At 38.8% G+C, this 17,721-nt stretch overlaps 1 protein-coding gene across 11 annotated transcripts in view; it reads right to left on the bottom strand.

Annotated features, from left to right (window-relative positions):
* BPTF (bromodomain PHD finger transcription factor) overlaps nt 1-17,721 on the bottom strand; it is a 52,971-nt gene that overhangs the window by 19,980 nt on the left and 15,270 nt on the right. For 7 of the 11 annotated variants that reach the window (XM_064395228.1, XM_064395229.1, XM_064395231.1 and 4 more), the window contains 15 exons: nt 12,777-13,000; nt 12,422-12,622; nt 11,749-11,937; nt 8,970-9,134; nt 8,620-8,795; nt 7,335-7,690; nt 6,922-7,053; nt 6,266-6,395; nt 5,614-5,749; nt 4,937-5,158; nt 2,232-4,644; nt 1,892-2,016; nt 1,556-1,684; nt 1,108-1,258; nt 207-330 (listed from right to left, as the gene is read on the bottom strand). In XM_064395228.1, coding sequence (XP_064251298.1) covers nt 207-330; nt 1,108-1,258; nt 1,556-1,684; nt 1,892-2,016; nt 2,232-4,644; nt 4,937-5,158; nt 5,614-5,749; nt 6,266-6,395; nt 6,922-7,053; nt 7,335-7,690; nt 8,620-8,795; nt 8,970-9,134; nt 11,749-11,937; nt 12,422-12,622; nt 12,777-13,000 — 4,873 coding nt within the window. The remainder of the gene's footprint in view (nt 1-206; nt 331-1,107; nt 1,259-1,555; nt 1,685-1,891; nt 2,017-2,231; nt 4,645-4,936; nt 5,159-5,613; nt 5,750-6,265; nt 6,396-6,921; nt 7,054-7,334; nt 7,691-8,619; nt 8,796-8,969; nt 9,135-11,748; nt 11,938-12,421; nt 12,623-12,776; nt 13,001-17,721) is intronic. The other 4 variants (XM_064395233.1, XM_064395227.1, XM_064395230.1 and 1 more) reach the window with 3 other exon arrangements.

The raw sequence follows: 17,721 nt of genomic DNA, 5'->3' as shown, positions 1-17,721 counted from the left end.
AAGCAAGCAATCCAGAACAAACCTTTGCATTAACCCTGTTTCAAAATAACATGTATACAGTGGCAGCAGCATTGTTTGATGGCTTAATCTGCAGTTGGGACTATTTGAGAAATGGTGTAAGCAAGGGATAATTTCATTTCCAAGGCTGTGATGCATGTGGTGAGCAGTGCAGTTGCTGACTGCTGGGACGACCAACAGCTCCCCACCTGCTGGGCAGCCAAACGTTGGTGTTTTAGCTGAGCCTCCAATTGGGCCTTGAACTCCTCTGCCTTCTTCTGTTCACTAACCTTAGCCTGTTGTTCAACTGCCTGTGCCTTTTCCTTCTCCACCCTGCCAAAGACACAACCAAAAGTAAATTATACCACCACATAAAATCCAACCATCAAATTGCATTTTGTTTTATCCAGTTTAACTGCTCTCCTAAGAGCAACCATCAAGACAGAAGATCACTGAAAAACTGGCCACACCTTTAAAAACATTTTGCAATAAACTACTGAAATTGCATGCAACATCCCTGAAATATTCTAATGCTAAACTACTGCAACATCTTACAGGAAACATTAATCAAAACTGGAATTTATAATTACATCTGAGACTGCAAGGAACCCATGTAATAACATACATTTAAAATTGTTCTTTCCAAGAGACTCAAAAATGTTGTTCTGACTGTAAGCACATGATACTGAAAATAGGCATCTTATGACTTGAGTATTCTCAGGCTCAATTTACTTGTACACAGTCATTTTCTTTGGATTATAGAAGTATTTAACAAATACTGTGCAAAGTCATGCCAAAAGTAGCCTACAGCCTTTTGATGCATTACAGTAATAACCTCTTAGCATTTAACAGTAGTTAGTTCATAAGCACAGAAAAATTAATGTAATATTAGTTCTAACAAATCTGAAATATCTGCATACCTTAGTTTTGGTACCAGCAAATAGTTTAGCTTTGTAACTTTAAGCTTGACTATCAGTATCAAAAGGCCCAGTAAAAACACAGCAGTTTTTTGTTTCTAGGGATCATAGTGACCAGGTTTGTGTTCTCTAGGGGAACTTTTATTTAACAATCACACAAATGAAGATTACTTTCTTTAAAAGCTCACTTTACCTTTCAGCAAAAGCCCTGATCTCCCAGAGTTCCAACTCCTCCTCTGCTACCCAAGTTTCCATTATAACAGGGCCTGTTTGCTTGGGTGTTTCTGGCCTTTTTGGCCTCAGGGCACTTGATCGCAGTCCCTTCCTCTGGGGTGTTGGAGTTTCTTTAGAGAGCAGGCAAAACACACAGGTTAAGCTATACTGTAAAACCAAACTGAAACCAAGATTTAGTGACATTTTCAGTCCCATTTTATAAAAGGGAGGCCTTTCAGCTTCAGATAAATCACATCCATTTGTTAAATGCAGCATTTGTTTCTCATAGGTAAATTAATAGTTCCTGGCAAGCTGCATGTGCTCCCTTGATGGGCTGAATTAGCATAAAGACCCAGTTACCTTAATTTCTCTAGATTACAGGGGGGGTGGGGGGGAAAATGTGCAAACAAACAAATAAACAAACCAACCTTTTGGAGCCTCTGGTACACCAATGGGACAAATGATTTTTCTTATACAGTACTCTGAGCGGATCCCATACGGACCAACGTCTCTCCGCTTGATTATTTCTGTTGTTGTAATTTCAGTTTCAGTTGTTTCTGCAACAAATTAGTCTCAGAACATTAATAACAGAAACAAATAAAGCTAAATCTCCAATCAACCCAATGTACCCAAGGCAAAGAAACAGCAAACAAAATTCAAATGCCACAGCTGACAGCCAGCCTTTATGGAAATGTTTTGAGGGAGTGTAATACTCAGAATTTAGAGCAAAAGCTTTTGCAAAGAAAACCAGAAATTAACAATACCTGTCCTTGTGGTTCCTCCCCCAGGGGGAGCTTTTGCTGCCATATCATCCCACTTGAGACATGCCCACAGTAACCTTAACATCAGGCTCACTCCAGCCAATGATTTGACTGTCTGGAGTCGGTACCTAACAACAGAATATAAAATTATATTTAAAAATAAACTTAAAATACCCAACCAAACCAACAAGACAAAGGTTTTCCATGCTACTTTTACTGAGCAATATAGAAAACTGAATAATAAATAGCAAAAATTGCATATTTGGGAATTAACATGTCTATTTTAAAAATCAATTAATTTCATCACATCCTAGACTTCTTCTCAAAAATATAAAGTATGTACCTCCAAGTGATCCCAAATGTTGGTCTTGGGGATGGATATGGCCAGATATCCAAGGCAGGCTTTGCATTGTAATTGAAATAAGGAACCTCTCTGATCCCTCCTCTCCTGGCCAGCTTTTTTAAGTCATCATTGGGTAAAACAAATATGCTTTTTTTACTGCTTTTGGTAACAAATTTCCTATAAGATGGCAAGGCAGTTCCAGAACGAGTTTTTTTGGGTCTTGTGAATTTCATTAACTTCACTTTGTCTTTTGTGGAATATTCTTTGCTGACAGTCATGGAAGTCACCAATGTGCCTTCTGGGGTGGTCAGTGAGTCAGTGACTGTTGTTGTAACCACAGTTTTACTGTGCTCCTGGACAGAGATGACATCAGAGTGACTCTCTGAGGCCGGAGTGGTGAGCTTGGTGACAGTGGTGGTGGTGGTGACAGTGGAGATGGCACAGTTTTCTGTAGAGGACACAACTGTGGTTTTCTCATCACTGGCAGCTCCACTCTCTGCAACCTTAAACACCGTTTTGGACTCTGTGGACACAGTTGAGGTTGTGGTAGTCACTTCAGTAATAACAGTTTTCATTTTACTTTCTCCATTAATATTTTCCATTTTATGTGTCTGTACCCCATTCTGGTCAGCAAAGTGACTGCTCAAGCTGGATTCCTCACACGAGGTTACAGATGACGGAGCAACTTTCTTCTCCTCGACTGCTTCAGTTTCCATAGATTCTGTTTCACTGCTCAGGTTATTTTCTTTACAGACAGCCTGTGTTGGCAGGGAAGCAGAGCCCACACTGGCAGATCTCTCAGGAGAAAGTTGGTTTTCTTCAGTTTTCTGCACACACTTGGGCACTTCATCTGGTGGCTGAAGACTCTCTCCAGACTCAGACTCAGGTGAACTCTGCAGATGTGACTTTGAGTCCATGTCATTTTTATCCTTTGTGTTCTCTCCCATGATGTCACCATTCATGAATGGTTTTACTGAAGATTCCTTAAAAGTCAATGGTTTTATTTCATGTTCTGGAATAGATTTATTAATATTATTAACTTTTGGTTCAATATCACCCCCTGCCTTAGCTTCACAGGTATTTTTCACTAAGAGGTCATCATTTGATAATGCTTTAATGTCATTGTCTTTTCCATTCATTTGAAATGATGATTTTTCTTTTTCTGTCTCAGTTTCTTCATCTTTATTATTCTTTTTGTCAGTAATAGTATTTACATTTGTCTGATCAAGATATTTGTTCATGGTACCTGTCTCCACTTTCAGTTCCTGACCTTTCTTTCGACCATTAGCCTCTGCTAGTTTAGAGCTCAGTAAATCTTTGTTATCATCTGCCCCATCCATGTGTTCCAGACTTTGACTTTCAAGATTTCTTTCAGAAGTCAGCCCTGCTTTAAAAGATTCTAGATCTTTTTTAGCTGATTTTTGGTGAAATATCATCTTTTCAGATTTACTTTCAGTCTTTACAGGAGCAACTTCTTCCTCCATTTCACTTTCTTGAGAGGACATGGTTTCCATATGGCTTTTCATCGTACAATTGTTTTCTGGATCTTTGCTTTGCTGTTCAGAATTCCCTTCTGAGTCTGGTTTTTCAAGAGTGCCCACAGCATCTCTTCTACAGCTGCTTTCAGGTACTACTGGTCCTAAGTTTTCAAGTTCTCGCTGAGACATTCTGGTAATAGGTAGCTTTTGTTTCAAGGGTTTTTCACTTGTTTCTGAAACATCCCATTTGATTCTGCCTTCTGCACTGGTTTGTTTCAAGCCATCCACTAAAGAGCTCTCAGACTCTCCAAGAGCCTCTTGTCCCTGACACTTCTCAGCAGTCGAAGGCTCAGGGTTGTTTTCTCTGCCATCATTCTGAACAGAGCTGTCTCCTTCAGAGGGCTGAGGGGAGTCCTCATCCAGCAGCTGCCCCTGTTTTGAGAGCCTGTTTGACAAAGGCAAAGAAGGTTCATCTTCATCCCCAGTTTTGGTACAGATGCTGCTGATGGGCAAACCATCCTGCTCTGCATCGTCAGCTTGGGTCTTGTCTGAAATGTAGCTTTGATCCTGGGAAGGAGAGCCAAACTGGCTCCCTTCCTTCCCACTCCTCGTTTGTAGCTCATCTGTGTTTTTCTGGGGGCTCACAGATCGAATGCCCCCAGTTTTAGCACCAGCCTCCAGCTTCATCTTTTCCAGACGCTGTTTTTCTTCCAGTGTAAACTGTTTTATTCGCCGCTCCAGGAGTCCATCTAATTTTGATGATTTTACTTTCCTTTTGTAGCAAGTCCTTAAATGAAATCCCTCACTGACATTGATTATATCCCGCTTACAATGACTTTCCTCATCTTTTATGGAGGATTCAATTTTCACATCATCCACATCCATAGGCTCTTCTTTGATGACTTTATCATTTTCACCATCCATGTCTTTTTCCACTGTGAAGAAGAAGTAACTCTGAGTCAGTGAGCTCCCCAATAATGAATACAAATTATATTTTTACATTAAGTACTAAGAAATAAATGGGCCTTTTAGCATATTAAAAGATTTCAATTAAAAAAGGAACAAAAGCTTCAGAGCCTACTACAATGGATAACAGGCAATCATTTAACTGAGACATTTTAGATGTCTTGATAAAATCTGTTACACACTTTTTCACTAGTTATTTCTGAGGTTTTGTGCTTTTACTCATGCAATAACATGAGCTTCACAATAACAAAAGATTATCACCTGTGTCTTTTGCATGATCTAAGTTTTCAGAAATTGTGTCAACTTCTAATTTATCTTCATGCAACTTTTCTTCTTTTACTTGTACTTTCTCCAAGGTTTCTGAAACATCTGCTTTGTCTTTTGCTTGGAGGTCTCGAGAATCCTTTGCTCTGTCTCTCTCTGGTTTTACCTTAGTTGTACCTTTTCGTTTATCCAAGTTGCATTTTTCATCTTCGCTCTTTGCTATTAACAAATTAAATTATTTCAATTATCCAGAGTATTTTTTGTCCTCTGCCACATTCGAATGCATGTTAGTTTACCTCTCAAATCATTTGCATACCATTAGTGAAATTCAGAAAGAGAATTAAGCATCTAGTGGTAACACCATAGATTAAACAGTGCAATACTGAACATATATATATACACCCCCTCAATATTTAGATTTTGTGGTTTTGATGCTCTACATAACTTTTATCTACCTTTAATCTAAATAAGGCCATACAAAGATGCACAAGTGTTACACAAAGCATAACTGAAACAATTTAATGTAGCTACAAAATGTCTGTGACAACTGAACAGGTTACAAGGACCAAGATTACAAAATATCCGCAAAAGCTTTGCTGGAAAATTAACTCCTAAAGAAATATCACACACAATTAACTGCAATTAAAAAAGAAGTAAGCAATGCAGACACTTACTTGATAGCAATTTTCTGTAATTTGCATTAGTATTTCCTGGCAGTTTGGGCATAAACCTGTGGACATGGGTTTTACTAATCCAGCTCCAGCCACCATATCCTGTTACTCTGTATTCCTCTCCTTTTTGCTTCCAAACCTGTATATATTTTTTAAAAAAGTAATATTAATGATGCTATTTGCTGCATTATTAATGTTCATAGGAGTTTTTGAATTAACCTGCATGCTTGTTACAACAAGTGTAGAGCAAAGAACTACTCCAACAAAAGTAGTTAATATCTGCTGTAGGAGAATATAAAGAGGTTTCTACAGTAGTTCCCATCATATTATACAACCTTTCAAAGGCTGGATTTTTTGGGGAGAGGGAGTGGGACATGGACAGACACACAGACAAGATTCCAATAACCCCCTAGAACCTTCCATTAGGCAAGGCTGCATTTGCAGACCAGCATTTGTCACTCAGGCAGTGTCAATAAGAGCATGACACAGACCAAATTCAGTTCAGACCAAGATCATGTGCTTGAATTCATGGCCATGGTTCCTACTGCCCTGTAGAAGCAGCACAAGGACATGAACACTGTAAGCTTAAATGAAAACAGAGTCAGAAATCAACAGTTTGTGCTTTCTTTGTACTTCCCACAAAATAAACCCTCACCTGGTGTTTGACAGGAAATGTGTATTTCACCCATGTAGCTTGCTGCATTGTTTCTTCTTCTTCTTGTTTTCTCTCTTTTTTTTTCACTTTCTCCTTTTCTTCTCTTTCTATTGCTGTCATTCTGCGTAATCTAATCCATACAGATTTAAGTGCATTTAAAAACAGGATCTTGCAAGCAAATATAAGATGTCAACAGCACATAATACCCCTTAGAATAAGTTTAAATATCTGAAGTTGAGAGGAATGCCCACTGTCAGGTTTTAGGTAATAATTGTAACAGGAACATCACCTTTTTTGCTATTTCAGTGAGGCAAACACAGCTGGATGCAATTGTGTCTAACACTAGACACAATTATTTTCTGCTCTTATGACAAAATGAGAGACAAAACCCAGACTCCACTGAACTGAGAGTCTTGAAATTTGCTCTTCTACTCTCCCTGAGTTTTATCAGTTTTGAGACCGTGGCTCAGATAAAACACACGCAGAAGCAATGACACTATAAAAATATTGTCATGGTTTTTAAGTGTTTCTGTTTGAGAAAATACACTTTAAGTGCTGAATGACTATCTCAATTTAAACATAAGGAAGGAACTAGCAACTCCAAACCAAAATAAAGTTCTCATATTCAAGAATGTTTTAATTTGTATTAATTTTACCTCGTATGCCCCAAGGATTCCCGCCAGATGGGCAGCATGACAACTGGTTTGATTGCACACTCCAAAATAGCCAGTGCTAGTGCAAATTCTCTGGGTTTGCTGCACATCTGAACAGCCTTAATCCAGTTAGACCTAAATTGGAAAAAAGAGAACGATCTGAAACATAACACATGCACTAATATAGCTTGTCATTTTAAGTAGACTTCATGGTAGGACAAAAACTCCTGTAGTAATACTTTACTCACATGTATAACCCTTTTAGCCTCCACCATAAACATACATTATGTTTTATTATAACGAAGCATGGTGCTTGGAAATCACAGATTTGAAAAAACAAAGACTATTCTTTATCAACACTGCTAGCAAAACCACAAGTAAAATACGAGAATATATATTTCCAATTATTCATTTACCTGTGTGAAGCCCAATTAGGGTGAAGGAAGGATGCTGGGATATTGTTTTCTAGCTGAATAATGGTCAGCCTCAGGGTGGATATGGTGAGAACTTTGGAGCCATGCACAGACCCGTTCCACTTGAACTCTCCAGCTGGGGTCAGGCAGAACTTGTGTGAGAGGTGTCGCCTCTTGTCGTGGTCCTCCCTGTGCTGGTGCTTGTTCAAGGCAAAGGAATTGGTGGCATATTGATTGTGATACACACGGTACTTGCCCTCCTGGCCCAGTTTGAAATAGTTGTTCATATTTCCTTTAATCACAACGTCCTTCTTGGTGCTCACTCGGGAGACTTCGCCTTGAGAGTTGACCACCAGCACCTTATGAAAGAAATATTGGAAACTTTTCAGGGAATCTGTAAAGCAATTCCTTCTCTTTACTTATTTATGATTTAGGCTTCAAATGTCTGTATATAAATATATATAAAAGAATAAAAATTCCCTGCATCAGTGTGTAGAAACAAATAACTGTTCATCCAATACACCAATATATGTACTTCATCACTGCCTGTCTACAGAGGTAGGATATTCCCAGATCAAATTTAACATTAAAAAACACCATCCAGGCTTCTCAGACCAAACAGGAACCAGTTTTGCTGTTCTGATTGTGCCTGTGGAGGGAGAGAGCTCTGGGAAAGCAGCTTCACTAAACTCAGGTAAGTCCTCTGTGAACCCCCTCCTTGGTACATCACAGAATTCAGACATGCAGCTTAGGAAAGAAGTATCCTGGGCTCTGCAAACATGGCAGAGATAACATCACTGGACTATTTTGTCAATAAATTCACAACTTGTTAACTTACATTGAAAATCAATTAGCAAAAGTAAAATTAATATGCCAAACAATATGCAGACAATTAACTGCAAAAAAGTCCCAACGGTTGAACGTTTCCTTCCTGGAAAAGCTGGGCTACTTAAAAAAACCAGAACCAAAACAACAAGCAATCCAGTCATACAAAACAACTACACCAGTGCACTGGGTCACTGTCATTACTCTGTAGAGAGCACTCTCTGATGAGAACACTCATCACACTGTAGAGAGAGTAAAGGAGAGGGGGGAAAAAAGCTTCCTGTGATATAACAATTTCATAATTTGTTCATTTATTATTACTGCCATTTTTTAAGTACCTCCACTGCCTGAAAAAAAATCACTTTTTAAACCTTTTCAGTAATATTTAGTACCCTTTAGAGAAATTAACATTTTTCCAGAACATTTTTTGTAATTCTTTGAGTTTTCCATGATGTGCACAAACCTCTCTGGTTTCTTTATATAACTTATTTGCTTCATTTGCTGCAGCAGCAACCTGCTGGCTTTTCATCTGGCTCAGTTTGCTATCTGGATTTCTCAATCTGGTGAGCATCCGTGTCGAGCCTGGCGTGCCCTTCCCTGCACCTGGAGAATCACTCCTGTCACCATTGGATTTCTCTCCTGCCCAGGAATAAAAAAGGCTTTTAAAACAAACTTAAGAATTGGAAGTTTTCTATTGATGTATAGAAGTTACAAAACTAACAGAAAGTTTAGTAAAAAGATGCATTAAATGAAAGTTGAAGATGCCATTATCTTTATAATCCTTAATATAATGATTATCATCATTATTATTACCTATATCCTCTGAAGCCTGGGATCCCCTCTCTGCATTTTCAGCATCATCAAGAGTTTTTATGGAGTCATTCTGGCCAGAGCCCAGCTCGCTGCCACTGCTGTTCTCAGCATCTGCCTGTGGAGGTGCAGCAGAACCACTGCTGGGGATCATCTGACCAGTTTCTTCTACAAAAGAACAACTTCAGATTTAGTTTTTTTCTTTTGAATTGGATCAATGCAATTTTTAAAAGTTTTCATCAAAAAAAGGCAGATAAACATGTTTTGCTGGACTGGAGGGAAACACATAGAAAATATTAATTCACTTCAGAGCACTGTATCCATGAAAGCATTTTTTTATTTTTGTTTCAAGCAGTTTTAACTTCTACATCTCTGAAGAACTGAAATTCATACCTGTATTTAAAATATATTTGTATTTCATCCAAGACAATTTTTTCTATAGATGTACACACAGATAACCCTGAGACCATTTTGCATTTAGAATGCATAAAAATTGGTCTTCCTGAAGCATCTGATTTTCTCTCTTGTAATTTTCTTGTGCTTTAGCTGTTCCTCAGAGCACTTTTCAATTTCCCTTGTTTTCCAATGAGTCTCTGATTGTCTCTTCCTCAGCACCTTAATTCTCAGGAATCCCACAGATTTCTGTTCTATTGGCACCACTAAATATCAGCCCACTTAAAATATCAGCCCCTTCCTGATCTGATGGATCTTGATGTGGCTTCAAATGGGTTCCTAGTCCTCAGCTGTCTTTGTTACTGTCTTGACAGCTCTGGACTTTGTTGTCACCTCACCTGTTGTGCTGCCCCAGTAGGAATTTTTGACTAAGTATCACTGAATTGCAGCTAGCTCCAAATAAATCCCTCCATGCTCCCAGCAGCAACAAGCCCCCATCCCTCAGAACAGCAAACCCAGCAATGTCTCCTGGCTTAGTGCCAAGGGAGAAAGTTCAGCTGGTTAAAATCTACAAGATCTGCCTGTTCCTAGAATTCTTCCAAAGCATCAGAGATTCTGATGTTGTTAAGAGGAGTGACAGAACAAAGCTTGTTTTTTGTGAAATAGTCACTCCTAGCAGAAGGATGGATCAGATAAATAATCTGGAATTCTTAGAGGATCCCTAATCTGAATGCATCTTGATTTCTGACTGCCAAAGGGTGAGCAGCACTGTTTGATCCACTTCCCTTTTTACTATGAGGAAAAATGGACCTGTTTCCATGGCTGCTGTTTGGAGGAGAGTGGAAGTATCAAAATCAGACTCTTAATAAATATTATTATCCAAATTGCATGTAACAAGGATGGTAACAGACATTCTCACATTCTCTTCTATCTCTGCACTTGACTCATATTTCCCCACTCTTTTGGAGATAACTGCCTCACTGATCCTGGTTCAGTATTTCTCCCTCTCACTGACAGTCTCAAAGTGAAATTTGATAGTAAGAACACAAATATTGCTGTGAATATAGTGATTTAAACATGAGGAAAAACCCTCTCCACACACACTTTCCTACAAAAAAAGAGCCCATGAATATACAACTCACACAGAAGCTTTGGAAGGAGAAAAGTACTTGTGAAAGTATAATAAAAAATGATAAATATATAAGTGAATCTTTAAAATAAAATACAAACCCATAAAGGTGTCTGAAATATAATTATAGTCTGTATATTTTCCATTAAATCTTTACACAGTTATTTTAACTTTAAAAGGGAATAAAAAATAAGAGAACTGGAAAAATATTTGGTCATGTATCTGAAATATATGGCTTTTGTCTCATACATCAGGACATTTTCAGTACTTAAAAAGTGTATTAGGAGGCTTGCAGATTACAGATTAATCTTAGCTTTCATTTTGTCCTCTTGTTCAGAAAGTTTATTACAAGGTTTGGATGCATTGACTTTCATAAGTTGAAAAGCTGCAGACTGTGACTGCATGGAGAACTGTTTCTGTAGCAGAGAAAACATTTACTACCCCTTTTTAAAACATAACACACCGAGTATGTTCACATCACACATGTTCAGATTTTTAAGAACTGAGATTAAAACTGAAAATAAAATCCTGATAATTTTAACAGTGATCAGCTGTTTAGAACAAAATTTGGTTATGTAGTAAATCCTGTAACAGAATATAATTCTGAATGTAATATTAAGTAATTCTAAAATAGTACACTCATACTTCATGTTACACCTAATCAACTCCCACTTATTCCTAAAGCAAGTTTGTCTGATTTTAAATAGTGTATATTATTACCTTTGAGTCACTGACATGGCAGAACAAAACATGTTAAAATACAATAACCCTTGTGCTTATAATTCTGAAATCTGTTTAAAATTTCCAGCATGACAATTTTAATCTTGACATTTCAGTGCAATGGTTTATTCTAGTGAATGAAAACACTTTGTTAGTAATTTAAACAGTAAATGAGAGGTTAAAATAATAAAAAAGCCAGCAGCAAATTAGATTTGAAATAAACTTTGAGAGGATGCTAACAATCATTACAGATCATTATGGAAAAACAAAATACACAGAAATCAGAAAATAAAAAGCTTAGCCACAGTCGTCTTGGAAGGTATGGAAACAAATGCTAATGTCATGGAGAACCACAAATTTCAAGCACTAGTTGCAAGAAAATTAACTTTGAAATGTTAATAATGACAACGTAGCAGTAAAGGATGGCACTGCAAGCAAACAGCATGAGTGATATATGCTGGGAATGGTTTTAGTGGACAAATCAGAGAGAAAAACAGATTCCCCAAATTACAGAGGCATTGGTAACAGTGCCTTCTGTACCTGAGAGTTCCAGAGGGAGCTCTGATGCCACCTTCTTCTCTGCCACGTTGTTGCTATCAAGGGTTTCTGACTGACACCCCACTGCGTCCTTCCCTTCAGAGCAACTATTCTCTCCTGCAGAAGGATTTGTGGTGCTGTCATCAGTGCTGGAGGTCACAGAGTTACTTTTATCCCCAACGACTGTTGCCTCTATAGTAAAACGCACAACAAAACTTCAGGGATGTTCTTTATTATGCCTTAGGATGTCATTTGGCATCATCCATAGAAAGCAACTTCAGCAGCTTTGTTTGTTTGATAATGCTGGAAAATAGCAAGCTTTTTCCCTTCCTTGTTTTTGCTATGAGCTGGTATTGTCTCAGAATCAAAGAACAAACCAATTGTGAGTAGGAAAAAATTAAAAATTGTGGCTTACTACAAACATGCTGATCACAACCTGTAAGTGCCACCTGTACCTCAAGGCAGGGTATCTAGGAGCCAGCTGTATAGAAGTAGGAAAGTTGGTGAAATTACTTAACAAGAACAATACCAAAAACGCACAAAGGAACTGACAAATATCAACTATTACAGAAATATCTTGGAGAATCATACAAAGAAAGTATTGCATCAACACTTAAATAAATGTGGGGTTCACTTCACTTAAATGGAGCTGTTAAAGCACAGTCAGTTTCTTTACCTTCTGTTTTCTCTTTTTCCACATCTTGCTCACTCTGTGTTTCCTCAATTTTATCTTGGTCTCCAGATTCTTCCTTGTCTCTCTCAGCATCTGTCTGGTCATTATCAACATCACTTTTGGCCTTTTCTGCTTCCTCATCTCCTGTGTTTTTATCTTCCACTATTTCTCCTTTTCTTGCTCTGATAATGTCCAAAATTTCATCTACAATATAAAGCATGTTGTCAACATGAAACAACAAACCACCTACAGAGCCACGGAGCACAAATAACATGACATAAATCCTGCTTCTGATGCAAGATAAACTAGATTTGATTCAAAGTGCAGCATCTATTCCCATTACACAAAATATTCCTACCATTTGCTGCAGAAAGGAAAGACTTGTTGCTGCCCCTTGCTTTGTTTGTAAGGTCTTCTGTCACATCCATGTGCCGATGAACTTCCTCACGCATCTCGTCCAGGGTTTTGCATAGGTCAGCTTCCCAGTAATCCTTGTCCAGGCATTCAATTAACTCTGCCAGCTGGATCTTTGTGCTGTAGTACCAGATTTTCTTATCCTTCTCACTTTCTGAATCTTCCTCTCTGTAGGAGTATTTAAAAAATATTGATTTTAAAATATCTGGATAAATGACAAAAATTGCTATCACCTGCTTTCTGCAGAGCACTATGAAATGTCAATACCTGAGTGTGAAACAGCAAATCACATTGCTCATATGCACCCAGTTTAATATCAATATTCCTTTCTTCTTTCCTTCCCTTCCTTCATCCCCTCAGTTCTCATGACAACTTCCTCAGGAAAGCTTTGAAGTCTCCTTAAAACTGGTTTATCCAATCTGACAATAAGGTTTATTCTTATTATATTTACTATTGCCAGTAATTTACCACTAAGTCTGAAATAATTTGTAAGTCCAGAATCCATAATGGTAGTTTCTGACAGCGTATTCAGGAAAAGACACAGTTAGAAAATTTGAAGCATAGAATGTCACATTCATAAAATATTTTATATTGGCAACCTTCAGCATCCACCTGTGAGAGCACCAGTAAGGGATGAGTCATAATACAATCCCTTTGAAAAGATCAAGGGATTTCCACATTTTTAATCTGCCGTACTCCATGACCCCATGAGCCCAGAATTACTGGTGCCAACAGCACCTCAGCAGGGCCACAGAGCCAGGGGAGCCCCATCAATACCCCAGGTAACAGGTTCTGCTGGGGCCTGCAGAGCACAGGGAGGATGCTCCAAGTGGTTCTGCAGCTGCTGGATTTCAGCTGGGCTTGGTCCATCCTGGGGGCAGCAGCAGCTGGATCCAGGCTGGCATGGGGCAGATCCAGGCTGGCATGGGGCACATCCAGGCTGGCATGGGGCACATCCAGGCTGGCATGAGCCCATCATTTCCACAGCACATCCCAGTGCTCCCCACACCGTGTGGGTGCCACTGATTGCCCAGCCTGGCCCTCAGCTGGGCAGAGGAACTGAACTCCTGCTGCCCTGGCAGCCCCTGTTCCTGCACTCAGGCCTGTGGCTCACTGAGAGCCCTAACCCAGGGTGCTGACAGCAGTGGGAAGCTGACTGTAAATCTCAAATCTCTGCCCTTGTGGGGTTTGTTGCAGGTTCCTCTCTACTGGTTCCCTTCCTGTGGCTTATACATTAAAAATGGCACAAACTGGCTTCAGGGCTTCAGACAAACAACCTTAAGGCAACTTGATCATTGTTGATCTACTGCCTCCCACTCTGTATTTGTGAAACAATTAATATTTGCAACTCAAAAGGAACACTACTGAAATAAGGTGGTTGTGACATTAATAGAGGCAGTACTACACAAAATTCAACTACTAACTTGTCACAGCCACTGTTACAGAACAGACTTTAGGTTTTGATGATAAAACCTGGTGTTTTGCAAAGAAACTTGCATCTGTCTCATAAAGGCCTTTGCTAATGAAAAGTAACTAATTCTGCTTTATCTATTTATTCCTCTAAACTGCCAACATTCCATTAGTTTTAACCACACCAACCTGTTAAGTTTGACAAATTTTCTCAGAAAACAGCTCATTTCACAAGACCATCACGTACAACACACCAAAATGCAACAGCTGAACACTGACAATCATTTGATTCTATGGAATATTCTAGGCCTGTAAACTTCCATGTTAAAGAAAAAATAATGTTTAAACCATGTTTCCTCTAAACCAAGAGTTATTTACTAACAACAATAGGAATGACAGCACTTTCATTACTGGTGGTGAACAAAAGCCACAGAAGAGGAAGATAAAGGCAAACACCCAAAAACCAAGATGGAAGGGGAGATGGGAATGCAAGAATAGGGCTTTACACAGTGAGAGGAAATAAAAGGATTAAATAAAATGCTTAACTAAAAAGGACAGGGAATGGGTGCCTTCTGAACTTTCCCTGGCAAGTGCCCAAGGGAAATGGCAAGTGCAAGACCCTGGCAGAGCAGCATTGCAAGGCTGCTGTGCTCCTGGCAAACATGACTGTAGAATATGATGCTGCTATTACTCTGTTTCTTAACTGACCAAAAAGGGAACTTGAATCTTTCATTTTGAACCCCTCTGTTGTAGCTGTTACAGGATTATTTGCTAGAGAGATAATGCCATTTATACATCCTCTTATATGACCTAGATATGCAACAATAAAAATGCTTTATATAGAATGAGAGAGTCACTTTGGCTGGAAAAGACCTTTGAGATCAAGTCTGACAATATATTCTCATCTCTCCATGAGGAAAGGCTGTGCCTGCATCCCTCTGCCAGACAAGCATCTTGTACACATTGCTTCTATTTTCATGGTGATCATCCATTTATTTTCATGTTTCTCCCCCCATTCAGCAAACCTGAGACTGCTCCAGCTGCACTAATGCAGCCAGGGTGAGGATGTGTGTCACCTGAACATCCCAAACAGCATCTGGATTTTCCCTTCCCATCAGCTCTTTCTACTCTAGGTTTGCAAAGTTCCATTGGACTGAAAAGCAATTAATTGCTGTTTTCAGTTTCCCTGGATAACTCAAGAACCAGTAAAGGTTTGCTGTATTGCAGACCAGTAAACCCTGAGGCTCAGTGTGCAGAGCTGAGACATCAGACCCCCAGGAGTATTCTGCAGAAAGCACCTGGAGCTGATCCCTCCATGTGTGATTTGAGTCCTGCCCATTAAAGAGCTGCTCAGATAATATTCTAGAAACAGACAACAAGGTTATCCAAGAGTATTTTAATACCCTTCTACTTCATTTATATCAGGGTTTGAGCATAAAGTTTGTTTTGATCTGAAGACTATCAGCCTCAGCAAGTGAATTGCAGGAATTAAAGAGTTTTCTCTGGAAAAAAGCACAGACAGAATGTGAAATGGCACAAACTGGTTGGTCTGTGTGCTTACACCAAACTCATCTCTGGCCAGACTTCTTTCCAAGACTCTGATGTGTGCCAGGGGAAGACTTGGAGCACACAGCAGGAATCATTCCTTGCAACCCATTTTGGCCAACTTAGATAAGGCTTAAATTAACGATTATATAATTCCAACTAACCTTCCCTTAACATCCTCTTGTTAAAAAGGGACACGACTTTTACCCTCTGAAGAAATCAGAGGGGCTGCCATAAAAAGATGGAAATATCCAAGGCTGCACAAGGACCAGTTCCCAACGTTTTTCTCAGCCAGGCCAGACAGATTTGCCAGCTTGGTGCTGGACAGGGGACTCAGCTGAGTCACACACGGTGTGTGAGGCCAAGGAGGGAGAAAAGAAGCACATGACTATTTCCTACCTCTTTCAGCCTCCTTGGCTGCCAGCAACTATTCACTGGCAGGCTGCAGAGACAAGTTTAAAGACTGATAAAAGCAACGTGGAAAATAATCAAAACTTTCAAATAAGGTGATAACAAAATATTTAGTACTAAGTAGCAGATACTTCCTGAATTCCATGATGATACAGTGGGAAACTGAAGAATTCAGGAAATTGTTTAAAGCAATCTATTCAAATGAAGACCCAAACCCTTGTTAATTAACTAGAGAAAATAGAGGAGGACCCCACAGAACATAAACAGCATGACAAATCTTGCAGAAAAAACTGTTTTGACTGTTGAGGAAGATGCATACAACTGAGGAATAACAATGTGTGTCCTATTGCTGCTATCAAAATGAAAGCCAAACAGCGTTTCATTATCTTCTTTTGCAGGTAATTGATAAATCCAAAGCATCTCAGTATTTCTATAAAGATAAACTTGTTAAAACACTGCAGCAGTTTAGGACAATGCAAGTCAAAGTCCCAAATTTCCTGAGTTAATAACTTGCAGAAATAATCTTCACAAGTAAAACAAATGCAATTGACCCAGAGGCATCCTCCTTAATTTGTAAACAGCTTGAAACAAAAACGTCAGGAATTAATTTGCTCTTGGCCTGTTTTTTGTTTTAAACTTGTTGATATTTGTTCATGAGGAGACTCCTTCAGTGTCCACTTTTCCATCTCTGTAAAACAGAAGAGGTGGAAAAGAGAAACAAACCCAGGATGATGGCTTAAAAAAGGCAAGTGATGGAATAAAAGTATCAGGGAACAAGCCTACAAAACCCTTTAAAAGGCAGGAAAACCAACAGTAGCTTGGATTTATGACATTTAAAGGGGGAGAGGGGAGAAGAAGTAAAAAGCTCTGAAAACACTTTTGAGAAACAAAACCACCAAGAATTTAGGATTTCAGTTCTCTAATCCTCCTGGGCAGGATTTCAAATTGGTATTTGTGCAGATTATTTTTAGATCTATTAGTTTCCTCTGATACATTTGATCACATGGCATGGGGGAATATACTCTATTAATTTTGATAAAGTTGATATGATAATATAATTTCACGAATCGCAGGTTTTAGCATTTGGCAGTTATCCCCTAAGTTACCCTTCAGTTATCCAAGATCTCAGGTGTGGTTTGATCCTGTCCAGTGTGTATATATAAATAAATAAGTAAATATATGCAAAAAGTTGGGTTTACAATACAGCATGCTTACTGAATTTAAAAAGTGAAAGTACAGAGTTTAATGTCTATGTGAGCTATTAAAGTTGCATTTCCCTGGAATTAATTGTGTACTACTTTTGCCCCCTTATGATATAATTTGCCCACAGAACACCTAAAAGGAATGCAAAATACTGGTTTTTAAAAATTCAATGCATTTAACTTTTGAAGATGTCTCTTCTAAGTGCAGTTAAAATTACTACAACGTGCTAGAAAGAAACAAGTCTCACATGTGCAGATTTCAAAGGATCACGAAGCACCTGCATGATTCATTTTAGTTTGAAGTATGTTGAAGTATTGCCT

This window comes from Passer domesticus, chromosome 20 (genome assembly GCF_036417665.1).
Source record: "Passer domesticus isolate bPasDom1 chromosome 20, bPasDom1.hap1, whole genome shotgun sequence".
Taxonomy (NCBI): domain Eukaryota; kingdom Metazoa; phylum Chordata; class Aves; order Passeriformes; family Passeridae; genus Passer; species Passer domesticus.
The sequence above is the reverse complement of the archived record's forward strand: the minus strand, read 5'-3'. Positions and strand labels throughout refer to the sequence as shown.